The 19,381-nt window shown below is 54.2% G+C and overlaps 2 protein-coding genes and 2 non-coding genes across 4 annotated transcripts; all 4 read right to left on the minus strand.

Annotated features, from left to right (window-relative positions):
• Positions 1-845: 845 nt before the first annotated feature.
• On the minus strand, positions 846-1,664 carry LOC138140692 (nucleoid occlusion protein-like). The gene has a single exon (XM_069061684.1). The coding sequence runs from the start codon at positions 1,662-1,664 to the stop codon at positions 846-848; it is 819 nt and encodes a 272-aa protein (XP_068917785.1).
• A 2,236-nt stretch (positions 1,665-3,900) lies between these two features.
• Positions 3,901-5,606, minus strand: LOC138140693 (uncharacterized). The gene is made up of 2 exons (XM_069061686.1): positions 4,049-5,606; positions 3,901-3,968 (listed from the first exon to the last, which is right to left on the minus strand). Exons 1-2 carry the CDS (start codon positions 5,604-5,606, stop codon positions 3,901-3,903), a joined length of 1,626 nt encoding a protein of 541 aa, XP_068917787.1.
• Positions 5,607-12,594: 6,988 nt separating this feature from the next.
• On the minus strand, positions 12,595-12,667 carry TRNAN-GUU (transfer RNA asparagine (anticodon GUU)). Its single transcript has one exon. It is a non-coding gene; the product is annotated as a tRNA-Asn (tRNA).
• A 4-nt stretch (positions 12,668-12,671) lies between these two features.
• Positions 12,672-12,743, minus strand: TRNAM-CAU (transfer RNA methionine (anticodon CAU)). Its single transcript has one exon. It is a non-coding gene; the product is annotated as a tRNA-Met (tRNA).
• Between the last annotated feature and the right edge of the window lie 6,638 nt (positions 12,744-19,381).

The following is a 19,381-nucleotide window of genomic DNA, read 5'->3' on the forward strand; positions in this document are numbered from 1 at the left end:
AAGTCAGTAGCCACCACAATCGCGTCCCCATGCAGGCTCACGCCCGGCCAGCCCGGCATCAAGTCTTCCTGAGCATGTGCGAAGTTTGCCCGCGCAAATATCGTAGCTCGCCTGTTGAACTCCAGCCCGTCAATCAATCCGCTTTCGTTCACGTACATCTCATTGCCGTCTTTCAGCGGAACACCCTCAATGTTTCCACCCACGTATCGCTGCAGCGCCTCTAGCGTGTTGCCTTGGTGAATCTCTACGCGCTTCACTTTGCCCTCGACCGGAATCCAAATCGCCTTGATAATGCTTTCCATCACTGTCTCCCTATCGCTGCCCTTGCAGCCTAGTCCTCTGTTGGAATCTCAATGCCGTATACCGGCTCGTAGTCTTTCCCGAATGGTTTGCTCAGCTCTTTCAGTGTCTTCTCATGCTCCACCGGCCCTTGTGTCAGTATGTGTTCCACCGTGCCGTTGTGTAAGTCCACCGGCTTGATTACATACACTTCCACAAACGGGAATGCAGCAAAGCTCTTCAGGAACGCCCGCTGTACATCTCGAACCTGACCGGTGCCACTCTTCAGCTCCATCACGATCATGCGCCTCGGCTCTGTTTCGTCATCCCAAGGCTGCACCAGCAGCAGGTCAGGCCAGCCCGGTTTCGGCCAACGCCGCCCTTTACGCGGTGACTTCTTCATCCTGAATCGCGCCATTGCGTAAATCCAATCGCACAGTTCGTGATGCAGCCAACCGCTTTTGTTTGCGAGCTTCACGACTTCAGACTGCAATTCGTCCTCTGTCATCTTCACCCGCAACGCTTTCGGCCTTGCGCTCTGCTTACGTGCCAATGTTTGCCTCCTATCAGAACGGAACATCATCAATCGTCAGGTAAACCGGCTCTTCGTCTTTTGCCTTCACCCGCTCTTCCAGCGCGTCTGTCAGCTTGTAGTGAATCCCGTCAATCCACTGTCGCATATCCGCTCCGTGAAGCTCTTTCACCACTGACAACATTTCTTCCACCGCAACATCGGCTTGTGCTTTCGCATCTGCGTAAATGTGCCCCGGTGTTCGCTCAGGCTTTGGTCCCTTTGCCGCCTCTTCAATTTCCTTCACCGCCGCCGTGGTCAGCTTGCCTTCATTCTTGAATCGCTCATAAGCCTCCACCTGTAGGTCAGCCGGTAGTTTGCTTACCGCATCAATCACCGTAGGTGCAATCTTTTGGTCATAGAACTCCAGCATCAGCTCTCGATGTGTAACGTTCCAACGCGCCCGCTTTGTGATCGCTGCCCGGCTCAGCCCGCTCTCTTTGGCTATCGCCTCCGCTTCTCCACCGACGTCTGTAACCGCATCGTATGCGCCCTGTTCAGCGTAGTCATTCGTTGATCGCAGGTTGTTCATCTGCAACGTCAGCCGGGCAATCTCTTCCAGTTGTGTTTCATCCTGTTTCACAACCAGTGCCGGAACACTCTCCATCTTCATCCGACGCGCTGCCATGAGCCGCCTGTTGCCGTCCAGAATCGTCAGCTCACCGGTGCCTTCATCTCGCATAACCAGCAGCGGCTGAATCACGCCGTACACTGCCACCGAATCAACCAGCTCTTTTGCCGGTGTAGGTCCGTAGGCATCTGGCAAGTCATCCACCGAAATCTGCTCAGCAACCCGTGTCTTTATTTTCTCCATGGTCGTCCACCCTCTCTGCGTAATGCCGTTCGATACCCAGCAACATAGCCGGGCAGTTCTGTTTCCGTAAGCTGTTGTGCCACAATGGCTTTTGCCAGCTTTGAGTAAATACACATCACGAAGTGGTCTCCCTTTTCGTGAATCTCAGCCGCCCTCAACAATGCCCCTCTCTTACTGTCTCCAGCCGGAACCACCAGCTTCTCGCCTTTGCTGTACGTCAGCAGCACATATGCCGGTCCATCGTCGTACACGGTCCACGTTGCAGCCCCCACGGGAACCTCAGTAGCGTTGTTCACGAAATGTCCAGCTCTACCAAATCGCCCGGCTCCAACGCCTCTAGTGCAGCGGTCAGCGCCTTGGTCTCTATCTCCACGCCCTGCACCATTCGTTGAATCATTCTCGACCGGTCAATTCGAATCGCATAGAGCAATCGTCTCTGAGCGTCCACAAGCTTTCCCTGTTGCCTGTACACCGCCTGCAATCTGCGAACCTGAGCGCTCAGCCTTTGCTCATGCTCTGTTGAACCTTCACTCACATGCACGGTTCCAGTCACAAGGTCTCCAGCCCGGCTCTTCATCGGTTTGCCCGCTGTATGCCGGTAGCTCATGTCCGTAACGTCAATCTCCAGATAGCCCTCTTTCACAAGGTGTTGAGTATGGTTGCATGTGTGATTGAACTCGTAGCCACGGCAACTGCAAACGCCGTCTTGAATCTTGTAGAACCGCCTCGCATTCGTTTTACTGCGAACAAACAACCGGTCTCCACTCTTGTACGCCCGGCTCGTAATCTGGATTAGCTCAACGTCTTGCCTATCTAACTCAAATGTCTCTTCGCTCATACCTCCACCGGCCTCTCAGATATGCGAATGGTCTCACCGAACCGGTCAGCAAAAATAACTTCGTACACCGGGTCTTCAGGGTTTCGCGGGTCTCTGTATGGAACGCCACCACGGTTATGCTCGTAGAACACCGCGTACCAGTCGATCACGTCTCGGCTCGCCTCAATGGTCCAATGCCTACCAGCGTCTCCAGCCCGGATATTCTCTTCGCCGTCATATTCCGGTGAAGCCTCTCCATGCCCCTCTCGAACCAGCCGCTCAGCCTCACGCTTCCCATCAGTAGGTCCGTAGACTTTCGATTGCTGCCTGTCTTCAGTCATCTTCACTGCCCGCACCCGGCCCTCTTCACACCAGCGGGCAAATGACCAGAAGAATGTACGTGGCGCTGTAAACGTCATTATCTCTTCATCATCGCCGCTGCAACCGTCTCTAAACGTTAGCCGTATCAACGTCAGCTCCCATCAAATCGTGACTGTACTCTTCCACGAACCGGTCATAGCCGCGCTCTTGCAGGTCTGCAACCGCGTCTTCCACTACCGTCTTCGCGGCAATCTCCATCGCCTCTGCAATCGGAACGTTCATCACAATCGCCATTGCCACAATCGTCTTCACATGTGGCAGGTCAGGCGAGCCGGTTCCCGGTCGATCTTTCGTGTACCGGGTCATCGCCCTACGCCCTGCACCAATCGCCTCTCGCAGGTCTCCAATGCGAACGCCCTGCACAATCGACGTCTTGCGAATCCAGCTACCCATCAGCCAGCGGTTATCAAATCGTTTCGTTTCCATTCTCGTCTCCATTCTCTGAGGGCTAAACGCCCTCAGTCACTTCATCAAACGCCCACTGAAAGAACACAGTAGACTCACAATCCCAGCCCCAGAACGTATCGCCAACGCAAGGATTGCTCAGGGTCAAGCCGTCGAACTCGCCAGCCATTGCTTCCCAATCCAGCTCAGCACCAAACCGGCCCGGCTTGCCAAAGCGCTCCACCAGCGCGTCAACGTCTGCACGGCTCTCGACATGCAGCAGCACGAGCGATTCGCTCGGCTTCATTACCCAGCTCACATCATCGCGCTCTGTTCGGAAATCCTGTTCCACGCACCAGCGCTCCCAATCGGAACTTCCCTCTTCAGTGAGGCTCGAAGTCCAGACGCCGCCGAATGGCTTTGAACGGTGGTCCATATTGCTCACCGGCTCTGCCTTTGCAGCTTCCGGCTTCGCGCCTTTGCGCATCTGCAAGCCAAGCTCAGAACCGGTTATTACCTTCAGCGTCTGTGTGGTCATGGTGTGTGCCCTCTGGAATACGATGCCTGCCCTTGCAGTGCCTACCGTATTCCCTTGTAGCCTGATTATAAACTATCCGCGTATAACGTGCAAGCTTTTTGTAGCCCTATTTCTGCTCAGGTCGAATCAGTCTCCAGCGACGTGCTGCCCGCTTTGTCTCTGTTGGCAACTGTGCCGACATTGCCTGCATCGCTTTCGCCGCCGTAATCGCGTCACTCGCATCGCCCTTTGTTCGGATATTGCTTGTGCTGATTCCGTTCATACGGCATAGGCTCAACTGCTTTTCGCTCGCAGGTCCAGAACGCCACGGTGCATCTTCCTGAACAAGGATGCTCGTATGGCTGCCTGCATTGCGCAACTCTTCCTCTGCACCGCTCTGTGCGTACTCCAGCGGAACCGCCTCTCGTACCCGCTCAGCCTGACCACCCTTCACTTGCCAAACTTCCCAGCCCGGAACACCCATCGGTGTTACGCCACCGTAGCGTAGAATCAGCGTCACGTCTTTGCTCGGCAAAGCGTGCCAGCCGTTCGGAAGTGTCACCCAATGGAATCGTTGCTTACGCAGGTTTCCAAGGTCCGTAATCTTCAGGTCACCGGTGTACTTGCCAGCCTTTATATCCATCCGCGCCTGTTCCACTACCTGACGCAGGCTCTTCTTTTTGAAGTCCTTTGGTGGAAGCCCGAAGAGTGTTGGCACGCTCTGCAGTTCGTGTGTACGGCTGTTCGGTGTTAGGTCCAACACCACGCAATCCTCTTTGCCCGGATTCAGTCGTAAGCCTCGACCAATGCACTGAACAAACTTCGTACGGCTCTTTGTTGGTGCTGCCATAACAACGGCATCCACGCTCGGGCTGTCGAAGCCCTCAGTCAGCACGCCAACGTTCACCACCGCTCGTAACGCTCCACTGTCCAAGTCTTCCAGAATCTGCTTTCGCTCATCTTTCGGTGTTCCACCAGAAACGAAACCGGCCTTGATCCCCATTTCTCGAATCGCCGCAGCGGTCTCTTCAGCCATTGCTACGCTCGGAACGAACACAATGCTCTTTCGCTCAGGTATCAATTCGTGCATCGCTTTCGCCACAATCTCAGGCGTATGGTTCTCCAGCAACGCCCGGCTCAAATCGCTTGCCACGTAATCGCCCCGGCTTGTGCGAACACCGCTCAGGTCCAGCCCGTCAATCTCAATCTCTTTGGCAACAATGTCTACCAAGTGCCCGCGATCAATCAGGTCGAAGATGCCAAGCTCGTAAACGATCTTCTCGAACACGGCCATGAGACCAACCTTGTCAGCCCGGTCCGGTGTTGCTGTTACTCCCAGCAGCTTCGGTCCACCGGGCTTTCCGGCCTTCATGCGGTCCATGATCTTTCGATACGTGGTAGCCGTAGCGTGATGACATTCATCAATAATCACGGTCGCAAAATCGCCGTAAGCCAGCACGCGCTCTAATCGCCTTTCACGGCTCAGCGTCTGCACACTGCCAACCACGATCTGTGCCCGGTGTTCATCCAAGTCTGCCTGAACCACGCCTGCATCAATGTCTCCCAGAACCATCGACGCCTTATCTACGGTCTGATGCAGAAGCTCTTCCCGGTGTGCCAGAAACAATATGCGCCCGTGTTCCAAGCGCTCGCCTATCAACGACGATGCAATGATCGTCTTTCCTCCACCGGTTGGAACCGTAATCATCACGCTATCGTGTTCGGTCCAGCCTTCCAGCACCGCGTTCACCGCCTCCTCTTGATAATCACGGAGGGAGATTCTCGCCTTTGCCGGTTTCGGCTTTGGTGCCTCTGCATTGAACAAGCTCAGGTTCTCAACCATTCCATACCCTTCACTGGAGCGGTTGCCCGCTCCAGTGCCCTCTGCTAGTAGCGCCCAATGCCGCCCATCTGTGCAAACGTCTTTCGCAACGTCTTCTCGCAGTAGTTGAACTCCCAATCCTCTACCGGCTGGAATGTCCAGCTACTCATTCCGAATTCGTCTGCGAACCGCTTTACTTCCAGAACTTCCAGCGTACCGCCGATGTTGCTCAGGCTCTCGATAACGTAGTCCACTCGATACCAACGCGGGTCAAGTTCGTGCTTGATAACCTGCATAGAACGAATGCCATGCAGCGCCTCGCCGTACTCACCGAACGTAATGGTTTCGTTTCCCGTCTTTTCCTGCACCGGAATCTTTACCGGCTCTTGCTCTTGCAATCTTTTCTCAGCCCTAATCATATCCTCGTCACTCACCCCGAATAACGCCTGCCAATCTGTCGTACCGTCTTCGTTTTTGTAGTCGTCCATGTCAAATACCAAGTCGCTCATTGTTATTCTCCCTAGCTCCAAGCTGTCGCAGCGAACATGCGCTGATCTTCAAGATGCTCGAACGTGTCTCTCCAACCGGTCTCTATCTTCGTACCGTCGCATTCCGGGCAATCGCGCTCCGATACGCAGCAACCGCAGCCGTGTATGTCCGTAACCTTGCCAAACCCCTCGCAATTCCAGCAGTCCCAAGCGTGCTCTGTCTGGCAGAAGTCATCGTTAGCGCCCGGCTCGCAGTTGCATTCGTGTTCTATGGTGTGATCGTGAACTGTCATCTGGATTCTCCCTCGGGCCTAGCGTCTCTGCCCTTGCAGTAGCTCCGGCTATCCCTTTGTGATCTGATTATAAACCCTAATCGTATAATGTGCAAGCTGTTTACCGGTTCGGTTTGGAGCCGGTTTCCCGGCTCCGCTTTGGTCTACGCCGCCTTCAGCGAAGTGTTCCAGCCGCGCTTCACGCGATCTTGCAGGCGCTTGGCCTCCAGACGCTTTGTGATTCGTGGAACCCAGTAGTCCACGAGTACCTGATGGTTCGAAGCGCATACCCACTTCAGCGTGTAGGTTTTGCCGTTGTGACGAACGGTCGGAGTTTGCGTACCGCCGAAGATGAAGAGTTCAGTATTGCCTTCATCGTTCCAAAGAACGCGGGTCACTTCCTCACTGTGAACTTCACCAAGCCCGCCCATGCTCGGTGTCCATGTTTCCGGGCGATTCGTGATGGTGTGTGTGATCTGGTTCATGGTGTGTGCCCTCTTGGCTTTTGGATGCCCGCCTTTGCGGTGCCTATCCTCTTGCCTTGTACATACATTATAAACCGGCCCGGTATAATATGCAAGGGTTTTCAGGGACCAATATTATCGGTTCGCATCATCGTAGATTCGTGCATCACCGGTTAGGTCGTAGAACTGCAATGTCTCAGGGTCAAATCCCACATTCACGCGCCCGGTAGCTCCACTACGGTTCTTTGCAATTGATACTTCCATCTTGCCTGCACGCTCGTCATCAGCCTCTTCCATGCCTCTCGCCACGTAATGGTCATGGCTATAAAGAAACAGCACGCGGTCAGCCGTCTGTTCCAGCACACCGGTCAGCCGCAGGTCTGTGAGGTTCGGTCTCTTGTCCGGTCTCGCCTCCACCGAACGTCCTACTTGTGACAGCAGCAGAATCGGAACGCCCGCCATTTGCGCCGCCTCTTTCAGTTCAATAACCGTGTTGGAAATCTTTTCATACGGGCTTTCGCCTCTGCCATTGCTGGAGCTTCGAATCAACTCCAAGTAGTCCACAGCTACCAGCGATACCGGTCCGGATGCCTGAATCCTCTGCACGCGCTGGAGAATCTGAGAAGTCGAAATACGCGCCGTGTCATCAATCGTCATCGGTACTTGTTGCAGCTCTGCCATCGCCTCTCCCAACAACCGGTGTTCCTCATCGCTTGTGGTGTGCGTTCGAATCTTTGCCAGCCCTACGCCGGTAGCCGTAGCTGCCATGCGGGTCATAATCTGGTCACGGCTCATCTCTGCACTGAACATCACCGCCCGCCCGAACTGCGTAGCCCTCAGCAGCAAGCTCGCAGCAAATCCTGTTTTACCCATGCCCGGCCTTGCAGCCAGCACTTCAAGCTCACCCGGCTCAAACCCACCTGAAAGAACGTTATCAATATCCATGAATCCGGTACTGACAACCTTTCGTTGAATCTCTCCACTGCGCTCTTTGCTCAGCCGCTCGTAAACCCGGCTCGCCAGTGAATCCAGCCCCTCAGCGTTATTGTCACTACCTGATCGCAGAATCTCACTCGGCATCGCCTGCAGAACGTCTTGAACCTTTGTTCCCGGCTCTTGAATCAACCGGCCCAGCCCACTCATCGTTGTGGTGTAATACCGCCGCCGCTCCGAGAAGTCTGCAACAATGCCCGCGTGGTACGTCACAAACGTAGGTCCAAACCCGATAATCTCTCGGCCCTCTTGACTGATCGTCAACAAGTCATCGCCGTAGTCTTTCAGCCGGTCCATCATAATCGGGAACGTTGCTGGTATGCGCTCTTCCCATAGCTCACACATCGCCTCGTAAATCGCTACTCCAGACGGCTTCGAGAAATCGTCAGGCTCCAGCATCTCACGAATCTCACCCATCACATCAGGCTCTTCCATGATTCGGCTCAGCACCACAACCTCACTCTTTGGTGCTGAGAACTGAATCATCGGGTCAAATCCTGCACCCGGTCCGGTTGGCTTTTTGCCTCCACGGTTATCTCGACTACTGCCCTGATTCCAATTGCGCATTTTCACTCCCCTCAATCGCCACACCAAGCTTTGCTGCCAGCAGCACCGGCTTACGAATCTCTTCAGCGTAAAGTCCCTTGTAAACCTCAACAAACGTTCGCTTCATCTGTTCAATATCGCCTACCGTTTCGAGATTCCAAAGCTGGATGAATCCGCCCGCCTCACGAAGCGCTGCTACCGTCATCGGGTCCATGCCTCTGTACAACGGCTCCACCGCCTGCCTGCCACGCTTACTGATCTTCAGCACCGTAGCCCACGCATGGTGGTGGTTCGGTATGCCCGCGTTCTCGTAATACACGCGCCTGATCTTTGCGATGCTTGGCGGCCACTCTTCCACTCGCATAAGCTCGCCTACCGCTTTGCTCACGCCCTCATGCGTCAGGTCTCCCAGCCCGAACATGTACGCCTCGAATGTTTCCTTTTTGGCCTCGAATCGCGGCCATGCACCTTTGATCTTTTCGATCACGTCAATCATCTCTGCCTGTTTCATGTCTACCCCTCAGCCTCAGCCACTTGTGCCTTCAGCTCTCGAATCTGCTCCAACGTCAGCCCCTTATCCTCATCCGCATTCTTTCGCCAGCTACGTGCTGCCCGAACCGGCTCTTGAATCTCATCCTCCCAGCGCTCGCCATTCAACCATGTTGTTGGATGAGGAATAAATCCCTCTTGCCATTGCCGCGTCTCTGCCTGCATTTTCATCGCCTTCATCATGGTGCTGAGTGGTGCCTTTTTTATAGCCTTGCCAAATGCTGCCCGCGCTTTCGGCTTTGCAACCTTTTTTGGATACGCCTTCCAGAACTCAGCAAACTGTTCATCAACCGAGTTGGCAGTTCTCTTTCCATCGTCTGCTTTTGCAGGCGATGATTCTGTTCTCTCAGTCTTATCTGAAATCTCAGTCTGATCTGTCTCAGTCTGATTAAGGGGCATCACTTTGTGGCCCTCTAACTTTGTGGCCCCCGTCACTTTGTGGCCTCCCACTTTGTGACCCCCCGTCACTTTGTGACCCCCCTCACTTTGTGACCCCCCTTTGGCTGGTTTCCTGCCCGGATATTCAGGAGCTTTCGATGGAAGCTCCAGCAGGGTCCAAATGTTCACGCCATTCTCACCCGGCTCTTCTGAGCGGTGGATGACGTTCCAATCCTCCAGAATCCTCAGCGCCCTTCTCGCCACCGCCTCAGTTACTCCACACTTCAGCGAAATCAGCCTCAGCGGTTGTGCAGCCTCATCGGATTCGTTGTCAGCCCATCGTGATAAATGCAAATAGACTTGTGTCACCGAACCGGGACAAGCTGCCATGTAACCTGCATCAATCCATCTGTTCGGTATCTGTGTAAACCCGCCGCCTGTTCGCTTTGTCTTGTTTGTCATCGCGTCTCTCCAATCGCGTACGCCAAAATACCCGGCAAATGCCCGGCTCCACTCTTTGATTCCCTTGTGATTGCTGGTATAATCATCGTGTAAGCAACTCATTTGGCTAAGAAACCCGGCGAGCGACCAACTCATATGCCGGGTTTCTGCTTTTTATCTGTTTCAAGTATAACGCCTCTACGCCTCCAGCGTCTTCTACTTGCTCAGTAGCACGTTCAGCTTTCGAACAACTTCCCGGTTGTCTCTCAGCAATTTATATATCGCGTTCCGAATCTCTAGCGCCTCATCTGCGAGCGCCCTGTCTCCGCTGTTCACGCACAGATTCCTATGCGAACTATCAGCCGCAATATACGCCCTGTCGAGGAGACCTCCCAGCACAATTTGGTCTTCCCAAGCTTCGTCTGTTTTGTGCTCGACCTCTTCTTGCATATCTTTCCCCTCGCATATACCATGTCTATGCAGCTCACTCCTGTTGAACTGCCCTCCACCCACACAACAGCCGGTTCAAACCTACCCACAAGCTAATCTGAACCGGCTGCCTGTTCTCCATCCTCGAACCGCTTTGCGAACTCTGTGTACCTGATCGAAGCTTGTGCAGCCGGGCTTACAAAGCCGGTCTCCACCATCGAAACAGAACGCACGCTCAGCCCGGTCCGTTTGCCTACGTCTTCCAGCGTCATTGCCCTTGCAGTACGCCACTCACGTAAGGCTTTCCCTATCCGCTTTGATTCGCTCATAGGCGTAGGTGCCAGCTTTGCAGCCGCACCCTTCATCTGCATACTGAACGTCTCAGCCTCTGCCCGGCTCAGCTCGAACGCAAGCCGTATGCCGTCTTCATCGCTAAAGACAATTTCAACGCCTCTTGTCGTAGGTCTGAAATCTGCACTCCCAGCGAAGTCTTTGAGTTCCCGGCCTCGCATTGCTATACTCCAGTCACGGCATCTGTCAGCCCTCCATGAGGGACGATGCCTCAATCAGCTTCACGCGGTTGAATCACCACCTACGGAAACTCCCTTGTATCCGTAGGTGGTGATTGATGTTTTAGCCCGGAATCCCAAGCTCATCTGCACGACGTTCCAGCGCTTGAATCACATCATCGTTCACCAAGCCAAAGCCTTCCATAGCCGCAGAAATCTCATCAAGCTTGTCAGCGTTTTGTGCGCTCGCAATCTGCTTGAACCATCCATCCATATTGCTATTGTCACTGCCTACGTTCGGAGCGTGCGACTGATTCTGTTGGCTCTGCGATGCACCGCCGTCTCCACTGTAGTCAGCAGTCGGTCCATCCCATGAAAGCTCTCCGCTCTCAACCTTTTTCAGGAAGTCGATCACGCGAATGTAGCCAAACTTGTTCAGGTTACTCAGCGGATAGTTACCGATCTGTTGCGCAACGGCTCCACGATCAATACCCAGCTTTGCGGTCAACGTCTCGAACAATCGAATCTGTGCATCGCTCGCAGGATTCTGAACGGCTCCCGAACCACCCTGTTGCTGACGCCCTGCTTGGCGCTGTGGCGCATTACCACCCCTATTGGAGTAGTTGCCCGCGTTTTGGTTTTGCGGCCCGCTATAGCCCTGTGAACCGCTTCCACTGTCATCGCCCCAATACAAATGACGTGCAACACCAAACTTCGATGCTGCCACCTTCACTGCATCGGTCCACGCGCCCTTCATTACGTCAGCGCCCGCGTTCGGTTGCAGCTCTTGTACGCCAATGCCGGTTCGTGTTCCAAGCTCAGGAATCGTCAACCGAACCTCAACCATCAGCACTTCCAGCTCGTACGGAACCTTTGTCTGCTTTACGTCATCCCAACGGCTCATCTGAATCTTACGCGCCTGTCTCCACGTAACCTCATCGCTCCAGCCGTTCGTTGCCTGATCGAGCCGCTCCAGCACATCAACGCCAGAAACATAGCTCAACTTCATTCCACGCCCGCCGTCTTTTTGCTTGATAAGCTCAGGCGGGAAGTTCTCTCGTAAGCCTTCCAAAATCTGCTCACGACTCTTCAAATCACTCACGGGTTTTCTCCCTTGCATTCAGCCGACCGTTCGGCTCTACACACGTATTATACTCTAACCGCGTATAAGCGTCAACTTCTCCAGCAACAAGAAAGCGGTAACAGTTGCCTGCTACCGCTCATGTTTCATCTGTCTGATCTGGAGATTATCGCTCCATGTACCCGTCCGGAATCAGCTTCATTTGCTCAAAGCTTTCCTTCGCCGTGGTAAGGTCCGCACGCCAGTCACCGTATTCCTGTACTTCACGAACATAGCCCGTGAACTCCGGTGCCTTGATAATCGGGACCAACTCACCATCACCGTCTTCACTCGCCTCGATATGCAGAAGCTCATGGAACAGCGCGGCCTCCAACTGGTAGTTTGTCATTCGCATTTCACGAATATGGTTTGCCGCAATCCAAATGGCGAACTCTGAACCGTCACTGTAATGTTTCGCCAGCCCGCTCAGCTTCACCGTCTTGCCTAACACCGGTCGTCCACCGCTGTTTCCACTCTTCCGTTTCCAGAAGAAATCAATGGTGAACTCATCCGCTGCCATGTTGTGCTTTTCAATCAGCTTTCGTGCAGCGGTCTCCAGCGCCGGAGCGCTCAGGAACTCATTGACACCAAACGCCTCTTCACCGGGCACAAGCGCCAAGCGTTTGTAATGGTCTCCACTGTTCGTGGATTCACGGGTCTCAATGTCTGTTACTTCAGCAACCATGTTGCTCTCCTCTTTTGTTACTCACAGGCTCCGGTAGCCCGTGACGTGCATCAGGCAGTGGAAGTGCTAGCTCGGAACTACCGGAGAACCGTCTTCCACCGCCCCACTTGAAAGCATGAACAAGTGTTGATGCGGCTCTCCCAGCAGGTCTCGAACCTGCAATCTCCTGAGTAACAATCAGGCGCTCTACCAATTGAGCTACAGGAGAATGGTAGCGAGAGCGGGATTCGAACCCGCAACCTCTTGGTTATGAGCCAAGCGATCTGCCATTGATCTATCTCGCAACGTGTTTCCATTATGCAGGATGGAGCCGGAAGCAATCAAGCCCCCGGCTCCAAGAGGAGAGAATGGCGTTTGCAACCGCCACCCGTATTGTACTTTGCTCCACCGGTCTCAGCCGGTCCAGCCTATGGCATTCAGCCCTTTTTGTTTACGCTCGTAACGTCTTCAATCGAGGCGTCAATCTGCGTTGGCTGCCAGAACGTTTGGTAGCTCACCTGACTGAGCGTCAACACGATCAGTACGCTCCGGGTCACGTCTTCAGGATTCCAGTGCCCAGCGATTGCTGCACCGATCATCGCGCTCGCAACGCTCACCAGCGCGGCTACGAGACCCTTTGTCTGTTTGCTCCACGCTGCCTGCTTTACGAACGAAATCACCATTGGAATCAACCAACCAAGAACCGCCATGTACAGCGTCAGGTTGTCATCGAGAAAGTCTGGCATCATGCCCTCCTACTTTCGTTTGCCCCAGCCCTGAAAGAAGCCGAAGAATATAGCGACAATCGCAATCACGATCAGCGCGTCAATAAAAATGTTTCCCGTCATCTCTGTCTCCTAATCCTCTTCAACGTATTCGAGGTCCACCATCGCAACCCGTGTCAAGCCCTCTGTAATCACATATGGCTTTCCATCAATGCCGCTCGGTCCAGCCGCCGCCGCCCGGAACTCATCGCCCTTCTTCAGCAATGGTCCAATCTCTTCAGCGCTCGTACTTGCAGTTCCAAGCCGCTTTGTGTCTCGAATCGCCCGGTAGTATCCATTCGTCCGGAACCACATATTGCCTCCATCAACAATATGTGTGCCCTCCATGAGCTTACTCCACCAAGCCGGTGCAACCGGTTTCGGATACGGCCAGCCCGCACTCGGCTCATCCTCTTCAGGAAGCGCCTGCAGCCAGCTACTCGCCACCCAACCGGTTCCAAATGCGCCCTTCACGTCATACCACGTAAAGCCGTTCGCTGTTCGTGGTCCATCAATAATCTCCAGCCCCGTGCCACTCGGCAACGTTGTGGTGATCTTGTAGTTCGTGCCAGAGCCTTGCCTCACGTTCAGGTTATCTGTGGTGATAACCTTTGTGCCCTTCTTCCAGCCGTTCGTTGGCTTATCCGGTTGTGGTGTTCCACCGGTGTTGATCGCAATGATGAACTGCGCAGTCATGTTTACGAATTGCGGCCACAGTCCATAGTTCCTCAGCAACGCCGGGCAGTTCTTCCCGTACCAAACGTAATGCTGAACAAGCCGTGAAGATGCAAGCCCACGCGCCTGCAACAACGCCGCCGCAAGTGCAGCCGCGTTTCGCCGGGCTTTGCCGTGGTCTATGCCCGCGTGAACGCAAAGCTCAATGTGATCGCTCGTAAGGTTTCCGCTCGGTGTGCCCGCCGCCCATGTCACCTCATCAAGCGGTGTGAGCTGGATGATCTTTTTGTCATCAACAACGAAGTTGAATCCCACCGAAGAACCACCGGCTCCACCATGCAGCCAGCGCTTGTGCATATCTGCATTCGCACCATCACGGTAGTTTGCGGTCTCATGCATCGTCACGGTGGTGACTGCGCTCGCACTCCGCTTTTGGTTACTGCGAACGTTGCGAACGCCTGACGGGACAATCGCAATCTCCACCGGAATGTCATCTGGTAAATGCGCCGTGCCTGCTAACCCAACGAACTTATAGCCCTTCATTTCCGGTCTCCTCTTCTAGTGGTGTTTCCGCTAACGGTGCAACACCCTCTTGTTCAAACGTCGATTCCCTGCGAATCCAATACGAGAACGTTAGTGAGTAAATGACGATTGCGATCATCACCGCAGTCAGGAATATCCTCAGCCCCAGCTTTTGCCAGAAATCGAACTGCCCGCCTGAAATGTAGTAGCCGTAAAGTGTCAATCCGTACAGGATTGACATTCCAAAGAACAGCAGCGCCTCCACCTTTTTTTGATTCTTCAGCGAAATGCCAATGTTCGTTGCATCAATGGTTCCTCGTAGCGAGTACCACGCAAACGTCTTTGCCAGCCCGGCAATCAGGAACCCAATCGTCATCGACCAAACCGTAATAAGGTCCAATACCACATCATGTTCCATCATCCAGTCATCAACCGGTGCCAGCCACTCACCAAACCGGTCTGAATATGGCAGCGGGAAGATGAAATCCCACCAAATAATCAGGGTCGATATGGTCACAGCGCCCACCAGCATCCTGATCGTCTTACGGCTCATCCCTGCCCCCCGGTTCTAAGATATTGCCGCTCTAGGAAGTTTCGCCTCACGGCCTCGCGTTGCGACTTTTTCGTCTGTTCCACCTGATCGTCCAGACGATTACCTGCACGCCCTAACACCTCAGCCGCATTCTCTTTGCGCTTATCGACGTTTAGATTCCGTTCCTGAATGCGGGCTAGCCAGTCTGTGATGAACTTGGTCATCATGCCCCCTCTTTTTCCCGGAGCTTCAGAACCTCTTCCTTCAGGCTTTCAATCTGCGATCTGAGGTTCTCCCTCTCTGCGCTTTGCGAAGCCTCCATTGCCGCCGTTATCGTATCGATCTTTGTTAGCAGTGAGTCATTTTCGGACTCAAGATTCTTGTACTCTCTTCCAAGCACAAGGTCTCCCCTCCACACGGCCCACGCTATGCCCACTGCAATAACCCACGGTCCACCGCTCGTTAATAGTTCCCAAGTCACCTCTACCCCTCAGCTTGCCAAGCGTGCGTAAGTCGTAGTGACATGGTATCGCCTCTTTACTCTTCCACCGGCTCCACTTTTGGCTCTTCGCCAGCCTCAACGTCTTTCGGCGCACCAAGCCGGAACCTTCGCAATCGCAGATCAAGATACGAACCCTGCTCGTCCCCCATCGGTGTGTTGATATATATGTATCATCCTGCATGAAGCGCATGCGTTTTGATACCGTTCGCCCCCTTCCCCTGTTTCCTACAACGCCGTCAGATGCGTGCTGTTCACCCACATGATGCCCCGGCTCGGATGGTAAATCTGAACCCAGTTAACTCCGTCAGCGACCACATGGTTTCCACCGGCAATGAGCAATGCAACCTGCGTGTTTATGCTGATACCTGCCCCGGTCGGAGCGGACGTGCCGGGGTACGCCCGTGGCGTTGTGGCGACGTTAGCCCTATGTGTGTTCTGGAATGGGTTGATAGGATCGCCGTCTGTATCGCTGGTTGGAGCGCTACCGCTTTTCCAGCGGACGTTCCCTGAAGCATCGCGCCACATGTGACCAACTCCGAGTCGCAGGTTGCCGGTATTCCACCCCCCGCCGTCGATTAAGAACGAATCGCCATGGGCCAGTCGCAGCGTGTTTGCTGAGTGGCGATCAAGTTGCACGTCTGGGCTGCTTGAACCGCTCCCCCATCGCGTCGCGCCGTTCATCGACCGCTCGTACCGGTTGAATGCATCGCCGGGAGCGCGAGAGGATTCAGGCAAATCGGCATTGGTGCGTGAATAATCAACGCCTCGGTATCGGGCAGTGTTGCCGCTCGCCGTCATTGAAATCCACTCGCCAGCGGCACCGACGCCAACATGGGTCGGCTCAATAATGTTGCCGGTGCCTCCTGTGACACGAACGTTGGGAAGCGTGTACGCAGAAACCGGAGTACCGAAGTACTCACCGATGAACATATTGTCGGAAGCATTCTCAATAAGGAGTGAGCCGGACGCCTTTTCATAGCGGTTGCCAGTGAACACGTTGCCGCGTGTCGTGGAGCCGCCGCGCAGCAGCACCGCGGTGAATCCATTGTTGGCAACTGCATAGCCCATGTCACAACCGATGATGCGATTCCCGTCACCACGATCAACCACAATCGCGTGGTTGAGGTTTGATTGCATGCGTACATCAAAGACGGTGATGTTGTTGCCGTTTGGAGGCAGGCTGGTGTTCGCCGGTCCCTTGATGAGGATGCCGGCACTATCCGACTTGCTTGATGCAGGGCTAGACCAAATACGCCCATGCCGTGCGCTGTTGCTCCACCCACCAGTATCGAACTCGCCACCGAACTTGATGCCGTAATCGACCCAGTTGAGAATGCTGAAGTCTGATATGTGGGAATCAACCATGCCGCTAAAGTCAACGCCGATGCCGAGGTTGTTGCCTCCGTAAATCGTCAGCCCTTCGATACGCGCCCGGGAAACCTGTGTTGCCGTGTTCAGTGACTTGAAACCAACATCGCCAGTGAGGGCGAGATGAGCGTTCCCGCCGATAATATGCTGATCGTTTCGCAGGAGGAGCGGCGATGATGCCGAGTACGAAACGCCCCGCGTAAATCGAACCGTCCCACCCTCACCTGCCGCCGCCAGTGAATCGTTGATGTTGCTGTACCAGTCTGCGTTGACATCCTTGTAATCATTCTTGTTGAACTTCAGGGTGAGTGCTGACTGAAGGTCGATCTGGGATGACAGCGTGCCGGTGATAGAACCCCACGATACGCCTTCGCTAACCTCAGTCCCCACGCCTATGGCAACAAACAGCTTCCCACCGTCCGCCGCCGTAATCAATGCGCCCGGATGGCCATTCTGCAAACCTGTCGCCGTGCTTGGGAACCGGGCTACCGAACCGTCTGCCAACCTTGCGTCAACTTCATTCCCGTACGAGGCAACTACCGTCGCCATACGTGCCTTGCCACTGTCTATCATTTCTTGCAGCGTCTCAGAGAACTGAACCGCCGCTCTCAGGTTATCCACCCCTAGCCCCTCGCCTTCGTTCTGCGTGCACCAATCGTCGTTAGCTGCGCCCCAGCCGTCATGTCAGTTTCCATCGACTCAATCGCCCACCTACCAATGATCGGGGACGTAGGGTCTGGCCCAACAATCTCGATAATATCGTAAATGGATAAGCCGGGGTCTGGTGAAATGCTAAACGTAACCGCTTCCTGAATAGACGCCTTTGCTATCTCAGCGTCAGCTATCGCCTGCAACACCGATAACTGTTCAGCGTCCTGAACAGTTATCAGCTTCGGCTCCAGAAGCATATTGTGGATTGACCACGGGTCATCAACGTCATCATTCTCAGCTATCGCAACCATCGACGTTCCGGTTGCAAAATCCTCCTTGATCGCGAACACCCGGTTGTATTGATTGGATGCTGTTCGGGTCGTCTTGATCCCGTCTGCTATCCGAATATCATCATGAATCCTGTACGTTCTTGCCGGATCGTCACGCTCAATATCACGGCTCGGCCTGCTCGTGAACTTACTATCCGGCCTTGCATTCACCGCCATAAGCCCAAGTGCTGCCAGACGATCATTGACCGCCTTCAATCGAGTATCGCTGGTGATATGCTGAATACGGCTCGTTGCCGAACCAGTGCTCGGTGGAAGCGCAAGTACTGAGGCAGGAAGCAGGTCGCCAGTAATTGCCCGAACCTGAACATCGTCAAATGCCGAACGGCTAGACGAGCCTGCTCCTACTCTGTGAACCCATAAGTATACCCGCACTGTTACTGCACCCTCTGGAACATCAATAGTGCCAACATTCCTCTTCCAACGGGACACATCGTTAGTTCCATCGCTCCAGTGCACTTCTAGCCGTGTCATCTGTGTGCCAGATGCATTGTAGAATTGAACTCGGCATTCTAGCGTTTCATTTGCCGTGAACCTATAACCCATCGCACTTACAAACATTCGCTTCACGCTTACTGGCAATGTGAAGTCTTGATACGTAAACACCCGCGCACCAATCGGCAACCCATTTGTGAGATATACGGCATACGCCTTCTCCCCTTCGGGCATCACTCCGCCAAATTGAGGGATAGTATCCTCACGATACCCCGCCGCCCCAAGTTCAAACACCGGTGTACTCCACCCCGTAAACCCATCCTCAAACCCACCGTTGCTTACAAGGTTCTGTCCCATGCTGGTAATACCTAGCATACGAATCGCAAGCTCAACGTCAGGCATAATGAGTCCGCCGACCGGCGTGTAGAACGTGTCAAGTAGCCCCGACCGGCTCAGCAAATCAACAATGTCACTGCCACTGTTATCTATCTCGTACCGAGTGCCCACCCGCTCAACACTCGGCTGGCCTAGCTCAAACGTGCCGATCTGCTCACGCCTCAGCCCCTCGTATTCTTTGGCGATTTCTTGATACACAGTCACCCAGCTTGCAGGCGCAAGACCACCGTGCGTTGCACTTGTGACTTTCATATCAACCCGATTCTTGGAACCGGCCCGGTCAATGTCGCTTGTCACCTTGCATGAAATAACATCGCCACTTATCTCTCTGCCAGACACGCCAAACATATCGGATTCATATATCTTGGTTTCAGCAATGGTGATGCCTGAGCGAATAACCGGGACGATGTAATCAGCGAGTAATAGCCGGAGCCGGTTTGTCGGCATCGCGTCCAATCGTGTGATTTCGGCTTCGGTAAGCAGGCGGTCATAAACGATGACGGCTGCAACGTAGCCATTGAGGGGGAGGGGAAGGATTGCGCTCCCCGAGTAGCCAACGTGTATACGATCATTGCGGAACGTCTCTTCTCCTTCAGGCGGGTAGCCATCCCTCACCTCTGTCTGGATAGGCCCACCATCAAGCCAATCAGCAGAAACAGTGTCGGGTGTGTACGCCAGATACAGCCCCAACGTATCGGTAGGCGCAGAAACCGTGCGGCCACTGTTATACATCGAGGTCTGTCTCAGTTGA

This window comes from Tenebrio molitor, unplaced genomic scaffold (assembly GCF_963966145.1).
Source record: "Tenebrio molitor unplaced genomic scaffold, icTenMoli1.1 SCAFFOLD_113, whole genome shotgun sequence".
Taxonomy (NCBI): Eukaryota; Metazoa; Arthropoda; class Insecta; order Coleoptera; family Tenebrionidae; genus Tenebrio; species Tenebrio molitor.

Excerpts from the sequence above, each read along its gene's own strand:
- LOC138140692 (XM_069061684.1), bottom strand. The coding sequence starts at position 1,664 with ATGGAGAAAATAAAGACACGGGTTGCTGAGCAGATTTCGGTGGATGAC.
- LOC138140693 (XM_069061686.1), bottom strand. The coding sequence starts at position 5,606 with ATGGTTGAGAACCTGAGCTTGTTCAATGCAGAGGCACCAAAGCCGAAA. Across the intron at positions 3,969-4,048 it reads AAAGCAGTTGAGCCTATGCC|GCAATGTCGGCACAGTTGCC; the intron begins GTATGAACGGAA and ends AAAGCGATGCAG.